This window comes from Ammodytes marinus, assembly GCF_949987685.1.
Source record: "Ammodytes marinus genome assembly, contig: scaffold_34, whole genome shotgun sequence".
Taxonomy (NCBI): domain Eukaryota; kingdom Metazoa; phylum Chordata; class Actinopteri; order Uranoscopiformes; family Ammodytidae; genus Ammodytes; species Ammodytes marinus.
In genome coordinates, this window is record NW_027648438.1 from 397,202 (window position 1) to 406,323 (window position 9,122).

The 9,122-nt window shown below is 47.1% G+C and overlaps 1 protein-coding gene across 1 annotated transcript in view; it reads left to right on the forward strand.

The window, feature by feature from the left end:
- Positions 1-587: 587 nt before the first annotated feature.
- jakmip3 (Janus kinase and microtubule interacting protein 3) overlaps positions 588-9,122 on the forward strand; it is a gene marked incomplete at both ends in the record, with an annotated part of 31,447 nt that continues 22,912 nt past the window's right edge. The window contains 4 exons of the mRNA XM_080054434.1: positions 588-716; positions 3,094-3,336; positions 3,746-3,985; positions 5,664-5,849. Of these exons, the coding sequence (XP_079910560.1) occupies positions 588-716; positions 3,094-3,336; positions 3,746-3,985; positions 5,664-5,849 (798 nt within the window). The remainder of the gene's footprint in view (positions 717-3,093; positions 3,337-3,745; positions 3,986-5,663; positions 5,850-9,122) is intronic.

Here is a 9,122-nt window from a genome sequence, read left to right on the forward strand (position 1 = left end):
AAGGGTGTCTTTGATGATTAATTTCTTCTTTATTACAATAAAGGTGAGGGGCACACATTTCAAGCCAACACCTTAAGCTTCAATTTAATGTAGGAATGACTATCGAAAGATGTTTAGGTGATGAGCTATTCTCACTAGAGTAAAAAGTGTGCCTACTTACCCCGTTCTCCCCTACTGATAACAGACAGCCAGACAGACTGGCAGACAGACAGACAGACAGACAGACAGACAGACAGACAGACAGACTGGCAGACAGACAGACAGACAGACAGACAGACAGACAGACAGACAGACAGACAGACAGACAGACAGACAGAGAGCAGATATTAACGTGTTAGTATAAACATAAACAACCATTCACAAACGTTAGCTGGAGATCTCTTAGCCTTTGATGTGTGTATTAATGTGTTTGTGTTTACAAGTGCGGAATTATTAATACATTTATGTGTTAGTGTGTGTGTGTGTGTGTGTGTGTGTGTGTGTGTGTGTGTGTATTAACGTGTGTGTTAATGTGTATGTTAATGTGTGTGTGTGTCTGTGTATGTGTGTGTTTTTTGCTAGGTAACACCAAGGGGCGGAGCTTGGTGATGTCAAAGCGTGGAGCAGGGGGGCGGGGCAAGGGGGCTGACGCCATGGCAACGCTTCAATCAGCCAATGAGGAGCTCCGAGCGAAACTCACCGACATCCAGATAGAACTACAACATGAAAAGAACAAGGTAGGACTACAACTCACCAGATGTATTGTGTATGTGTATATACACTCCTAACCCTATATATACTCACTGCCCTGTGCCCTGTGTCCTGTGTATGTATATACTGTATATATACACTCACCGGCCATATATATATATACACTCACCGGCCATATATATATATACACTCACCGGCCAGATATATATATACACTCACCGGCCATATATATATATACAGTCATATGAAAAAGTTTGGGAACCCCTCTCAGCCGGCATTATAATTGACTCTGCTTTCACAAAAAAAATATAAAAGTGGTATGTCTTTAATTTACCAGGAACAGCTAAGTACTGGGATGTTTTCCAAACAAAGATTTTTTGAAAAGCAGTATTTGGTTGTATGAAATAAAATAAAATGTGAAAAACTGGCTGTGCAAAAATATGGGTACCCTTGTGGTTTTGTTGATTTTAATGCCTGTAACAGCATGTAAAACTGATGACTTTAAACGCAAAATTGGTTGGATTATGTTGTTAAGCCTTGAACCTCATATAATTGTCTGTTTAATCATGGGAAAATGTATTTTAGGTGCATAAATGCAAGTTGCACTTCTCTTTGACTCTCTGCTGAAGTGAAACAGAATGGGATCATCAAAACAGCTCCCAAAAGATCTGAAAAACAAAGATTCTTCATTGTCATGGTTTAGGGGAAGGCTACAAGAAGCTTTCCCAAAGGTTTCAATTGTCAATTTCGACTGTAGGGAACGTTGTCAGGAAATGGAAGGACACAGGCATAATGACAGTTAAACCCAGGCATGGCAGACCAAGAAAAAAACAGGAGCGGCATAGGTGGAGGATTGTGAGAATGGTTGCACACAACCCACAGATTACCTCCAAGACCTACAAGAACATCTGGCTGCAGATTGTGTATCTGTACATCGTTCAACAATTCAGCGCAATTTGCACCAAAACACCTGCTTTTTATAAAGACCAAATAACTTAATTTTTGTCTCATCAGTCCAAAGCATTTTCTTCCAATATGAAGCTGGCTTGTCTAAATGATCTTTAGCATACTCCATGCAACTGTATCTGTGGCGTGGGCGCAGAAAGGGCTTCCTTCTCATCACCCGGCCATACAGATGTTTTGGTGCAAATTGCACTGAATTGTAGAACCATGTACAGATACACAATCTGCAGCCAGATGTTCTTGCAGGTCTTTGGAGGTGATCTGTGGGTTGTCTGCAACCATTCTCACAATCCGCCGCATATGCCGCTCTTGTACTTTTCTTGGTCTGCTAGACCTGGGTTTAACTGCAACTGTGCCTGTGTCCTTCCATTCCCTGACAACGTTCCTTACAGTAGAAATTGACAATTGAAACCTTTGGGAAAGCTTCTTGTAGCCTTCCCCTTAACCATGGCAATGAATAATCTTTGTTTTTAAGATCTTTTGGGAGCTGTTTTGATGATCCCATTCTGTCTCACTTCAGCAGAGAGTCAAAGAGAAGTGCAACTTGCATTTAGGCACCTAAAATACATTTTCTCATGATTAAACAGACAATTCTATGAGGTTCAAGGCTTAACAACATAATCCAACCAACTTTGCATTTAAAGTCATCAGTTTTACATGCTGTTACAGGCATTAAAATCAACAAAACCACAAGGGTACCCATATTTTTGCACAGCCAGTTTTTCACATTTTATTTTATTTCATACAACCAAATACTGCTTTTCAAAAAATCTTTGTTTGGAAAACATCCCAGTACTTAGCTGTTCCTGGTAAATTAAAGACATACCACTTTTATCTTTTTTTTGTGAAAGCAGAGTCAATTATAATGCCGGCTGAGAGGGGTTCCCAAACTTTTTCATATGATTGTATATATATATATATACACTCACCGGCCAGATATATATATACACTCACCGGCCAGATATATATATATATATATATATATATATATATATATATATATATATATATATATATATATATATATATATACACTCACCGGCCAGATATATATATATATATATATATATATATATATATATATATATATATATATATATATATATATATATATATATATATACTCACCGGCCAGATATATATATATATACACTCACCGGCCAGATATATATATATAGGCTAGTTGCTAAACTAAGCTAACCTGTCCAGGTTAAGGCTAGCTGTTATGCTAAGCATCGACTATTTAGGAAAATCTGGGAAAATCTAATTTGCCTTATAATTTGGAATGCAGTGTATATAGGCTAGCTGTTATGCTAAGCTAAGCTAACCTGTCCAGGTTATATATATATAGGCTAGCTGTTATGCTAAACTAAGCTAACCTGTCCAGGTTATATATATATATAGGCTAGCTGTTATGCTTAACTAAGCTAACCTGTCCAGGTGTCCCGGTTGGAGCGGGAAAAGGCTCAGGAGCTGAAGGCGGAGCATCACCGAGCGACGGTTGCCATGACGGAGCTGAGGACGAAACACCACGAGGAGAAGATCAAAGAGATGGCCGTCACCCGGGAAACGCTGCTACGGCAACACGAGATGGAACTGATGAGAGTCATCAAGATCAAAGACGCAGAAATACAACGTCTAAACGGTCTGGTGGGACCGCTGAGGGACGGGACCGCTGACAAGGTGTGTGTGTGTGTGTGTGTGTGTGTGTGTGTGTGTGTGTGTGTGTGTGTGTGTGTGTGTGTGTGTGTGTGTGTGTGTACACAAAAAGTGTAAAAAACAAACAGTGCCAAAGAAGCCAAGGTGTTTGTTTTGCATTTGTGTCTTTTGCAATATTTTTTTTTTGCTATCTTTTTTTAACTGCTAACGGTTGTTTATAAAGTTATGTTGGTCCGCAGAACGTTGCTAGTGGTTAGCATGTGGCTATGCTATGCTGTGGCTAGTTCTTACATATAATGCTATGTCATTTAACAGGTACGTAGCGCTAGTGGTTAGCATGTTGCTAGCCCTTATATATGAAACCATGTTGTGGCTCAGGTCCTTAAATATAATGCTATGCTGTGGCTAGCTCTGATGCTATCTCATTAAACAGGTGCGTAGCGCGCTGCTAGCAGAGGCAGAGGACGCGCGGCGGCTCTGGGAGGCTGAGCGCTGCCGGCTGCAGACGGAGCTACTGGAGTTACGGGCGCAGAAGAAGAACGCAGACGAGGCTCTGACATCATCACAGCAGACCAATCAGAGCCGAGCGGCCGAGCTGCGGTCGCTACATCACACACAGCAGGAGGAGCTAACCCGCGTCAAGAGGGACTGTGAGAGAGAGATACGCAGACTGGTACGTCTGTCCGTCTGTCTGTCTGTCTGTCTGTCTGTCTGTCTGTCTGTCTGTCTGTCTGTCTGTCTGTCTGTCTGTCTGTCTGTATGTCTGTCTGTCTGTCTGTCTGTCTCTCAGTTATAGCGTCTTAGATAGACAGAGTCCCAGACTCTCTGTTCTAATTGGCTGTTGGGACTGTCCATTCACTTTGGCACGACTTTGTTGGTGTAGAGCGTGTCAGGGAGGGACCATAGGGGAGGGACCAAAGAGAACAAGTGGAGCGGTTGAGGTATTTGGATTCAAATCTCTATCCCAACTGCTATTTTCTCCCCAAATCCTCCACCCCAGCTTTGAGGTCTGATAGCAATAGCTCCGGTTAGCATGAAGACTTGTTAGGCAACTTGTGGGATAAGGATTCTCCTCACGGTACTTTTATTGCACATTGACCATATCAAGCCAGGTCTCTACGGCACTATATCTATTAAGCAGACATGTGTTCAGGAACATAGTCCCAGATTCCTGCCTACACCAACTCATTACAAAATAAAGAATACAAAATGGAGACTTCACTAGTAGGCTGCATAGTTACTAGCAGAGCGGAGGAGCACATGCTCTTCTTCTTCATGTTCAACATTACATTCCACAACAAACAGAGGGAAGCGCCACCTAGTGGAGCTACATGTATAAAACTGACTGTTACAACACACGGTCACTTTGTAAAAGTAGCTACGCGGAACTTTGAAATATTTCTGAAAAAGTAAATTTTTCCTCTGATGATCATAAATTACAGGTAACAGCAAACGAGACCATCAGTGCAAAGAATGCTATTTTTATATAGTTTTTCAGAACAACAGTTGTCGTGGTGAAAACACTACTGCTTTTGTCCAAAGGGGGGCGCTAGAATTAACAAAACCTGAAAGTTCCTCAAAGACACTTTAACGACTCAAATGTTGTCATCATTAACGGCACTAACACACTAAAGGGTTAGCTAACCCTAACCCTAACACACTAAAGGGTTAGCTAACCCTAACCCTTACCCTAACACACTAAAGGGTTAGCTAACCCTAACCCTAACACACTAAAGGGTTAGCTAACCCTAACCCTAACAAACTAAAGGGTTAGCTAACCCTAACCCTAACACACTAAAGGGTTAGCTAACCCTAACCCTTACCCTAACACACTAAAGGGTTAGCTAACCCTAACCCTAACACACTAAAGGGTTAGCTAACCCTAACCCTAACACACTAAAGGGTTAGCTAACCCTAACCCTAACACACTAAAGGGTTAGCTAACCCTAACCCTAACACACTAAAGGGTTAGCTAACCCTAACCCTAACCCTAGCACACTAAAGGGTTAGCTAACCCTAACCCTAACACACTAAAGGGTTAGCTAACCCTAACCCTAACACACTAAAGGGTTAGCTAACCCTAACCCTAACACACTAAAGGGTTAGCTAACCCTAACCCTACCCACTGAACTTCGATCCGACTGTAACGCCTCTGACTCTGACTCAACTCCACCTGTGTGTCTCTAACCCTAACCCACCTAACCCTAACCTGTGTGTGTGTGTGTGTGTGTGTGTGTGTGTGTGTATGCCTCCCTGTGTGTGTGTGTGTGTGTGTGTATGCCTCCCTGTGTGTGTGTGTGTGTGTGTGTGTGTGTGTGTGTGTGTGTGTGTGTGTGTGTGTGTGTGTGTAGATGGATGAGATCAGACTAAAGGACCGAGCTGTCAGTGTGCTGGACAAGGCGCTGTGTCTGCAGGCGGGCCATGCTGATAGGCTGCAGCTTCAGGCCCAGGCCGCCGAGCAGCAGATCACAGCGCTGCGTGAGGCGCAGAAGGCGGGACCTAGCTCCCCTGGCCACGCCCCTAACACTCCTACCATAGTAAGACCTCCTCCTGCATGCTATGCATGAGATAACCATGAGTTAATGACGTGTGTGTGTGTGTGTTTGTCTATCTGTGTGTGTGTGTGTGTGTGTGTGCGCGCATTACCTCCCCTAAGCCCCTCCCCCCCTGCCTGCTCTGCATGAGTTTACCATGACGTCATCGGACACCTGACTCGACTGAAGCCGGGAATATAATTCCTGTTCCAAAGCGTTAAGGTCCTTTCCCAGCGCCGCCCTCTCAACCCTAACCCATCCTCTCACCTCATCCTTAGGGTTAGATGAAACCCTAACCCGCCCTCTCAACCCTACCCCATCCTCTCATCCCTAACCCTACCCCATCCTCTCAACCTTAACCCTACCCCATCCTCTCAACCCTAACCCTACCCCATCCTCTCAACCCTACCCCATCCTCTCAACCCTAACCCATCCTCTCAACCCTACCCCATCCTCTCAACCCTAACCCTAACCCATCCTCTCAACCCTACCCCTACCCCATCCTCTCATCCCTAACCCTACCCCATCCTCTCAACCCTAACCCATCCTCTCAACCCTACCCCATCCTCTCATCCCTAACCCTACCCCATCCTCTCAACCCTACCCCATCCTCTCATCCCTAACCCTACCCCATCCTCTCAACCCTACCCCATCCTCTCAACCCTACCCCTACCCCATCCTCTCATCCCTAACCCTACCCCATCCTCTCAACCCTAACCCATCCTCTCAACCCTACCCCATCCTCTCAACCCTAACCCTACCCCATCCTCTCAACCCTAACCCATCCTCTCAACCCTAACCCTACCCCATCCTCTCAACCCTACCCCATCCTCTCAACCCTAACCCTACCCCATCCTCTCAACCCTAACCCTACCCCATCCTCTCAACCCTACCCCATCCTCTCAACCCTACCCCATCCTCTCAACCCTAACCCTACCCCATCCTCTCAACCCTACCCCATCCTCTCAACCCTAACCCTACCCCATCCTCTCAACCCTAACCCTACCCCATCCTCTCATCCTTAACCCTACCCCATCCTCTCAACCCTACCCCATCCTCTCAACCCTAACCCTACCCCATCCTCTCAACCCTACCCCATCCTCTCAACCCTAACCCTACCCCATCCTCTCAACCCTACCCCTACCCCATCCTCTCATCCTTAACCCTACCCCATCCTCTCAACCCTACCCCATCCTCTCAACCCTACCCCATCCTCTCAACCCTAACCCTACCCCATCCTCTCAACCCTACCCCTACCCCATCCTCTCATCCTTAACCCTAACCCATCCTCTCAACCCTACCCCTACCCCATCCTCTCAACCCTAACCCTAACCCTACCCCATCCTCTCATCCTTAACCCTACCCCATCCTCTCAACCCTAACCCTACCCCATCCTCTCATCCTTAACCCATCCTCTCAACCCTAACCCTACCCCATCCTCTCAACCCTACCCCATCCTCTCATCCCTAACCCATCCTCTCAACCCTAACCCTACCCCATCCTCTCATCCTTAACCCTACCCCATCCTCTCAACCCTAACCCTACCCCATCCTCTCAACCCTACCCCATCCTCTCAACCCTACCCCATCCTCTCAACCCTAACCCTACCCCATCCTCTCAACCCTAACCCTACCCCATCCTCTCAACCCTAACCCTACCCCATCCTCTCATCCCTAACCCTACCCCATCCTCTCAACCTTACCCCATCCTCTCAACCCTACCCCATCCTCTCAACCCTACCCCATCCTCTCAACCCTAACCCTAACCCATCCTCTCATGCTTAACCCTACCCCATCCTCTCAACCCTAACCCTACCCCATCCTCTCAACCCTAACCCTACCCCATCCTCTCAACCCTACCCCATCCTCTCAACCCTAACCCCATCCTCTCAACCCTACCCCATCCTCTCATCCTTAACCCTACCCCATCCTCTCAACCCTAACCCTACCCCATCCTCTCAACCCTACCCCATCCTCTCAACCCTACCCCATCCTCTCATCCCTAACCCTACCCCATCCTCTCAACCTTACCCCATCCTCTCAACCCTACCCCATCCTCTCAACCCTAACCCTAACCCATCCTCTCATGCTTAACCCTACCCCATCCTCTCAACCCTACCACATCCTCTCAACCCTAACCCTACCCCATCCTCTCAACCCTACCCCTACCCCATCCTCTCATCCTTAACCCTACCCCATCCTCTCAACCCTACCCCATCCTCTCAACCCTAACCCTACCCCATCTTCTCAACCCTACCCCATCCTCTCAACCCTACCCCATCCTCTCAACCCTAACCCCATCCTCTCAACCCTACCCCATCCTCTCATCCTTAACCCTACCCCATCCTCTCAACCCTAACCCTAACCTATCCTCTCATGCTTAACCCTACCCCATCCTCTCAACCCTAACCCTACCCCATCCTCTCATCCCTAACCCTACCCCATCCTCTCAACCCTAACCCTACCCCATCCTCTCAACCCTAAACCTACCCCATCCTCTCAACCCTAACCCTAACCCATCCTCTCATGCTTAACCCTACCCCATCCTCTCATCCCTAACCCTACCCCATCCTCTCAACCCTAACCCTACCCCATCCTCTCATCCTCAACCCTACCCCATACTCTCATCCTCAACCCTACCCCATCCTCTCAACCCTACCCCATCCTCTCAACCCTACCCCATCCTCTAAACCCTACCCCATCCTCTCATCCCTAACCCTACCCCATCCTCTCAACCCTAACCCTACCCCATCCTCTCAACCCTACCCCATCCTCTCAACCCTACGCCATCCTCTCATCCTCAACCCTACCCCATCCTCTCAACCCTACCCCTACCCCATCATCTCAACCCTAACCCTAACCCATCCTCTCAACCCTAACCCTACCCCATCCTCTCAACCCTAACCCTACCCCATCCTCTCATCCTTAACCCTAACCCTTTCACCATGGGTTAGGGTTAGGTTTAACCCCACCGCAGCCCTCTCAACCCTAACCCTGACCCTACCCCATCCTCTCAACCCTAACCCATCCTCTCAACCCTAACCCTACCCCGCCCTCTCAACCCTACCCCGTCCTCTCAACCCTACCCCATCCTCTCAACCCTAACCCATCCTCTCAACCCTACCCCATCCTCTCAACCCTAACCCTAACCCTACCCCATCCTCTCAACCCTAACCCTAACCCTACCCCATCCTCTCATCCTTAACCCTAACCCTACCCCATCCTCTCATCCTTAACCCTAACCCTACCCCATCCTCTCATCCTTAACCCTAACCCT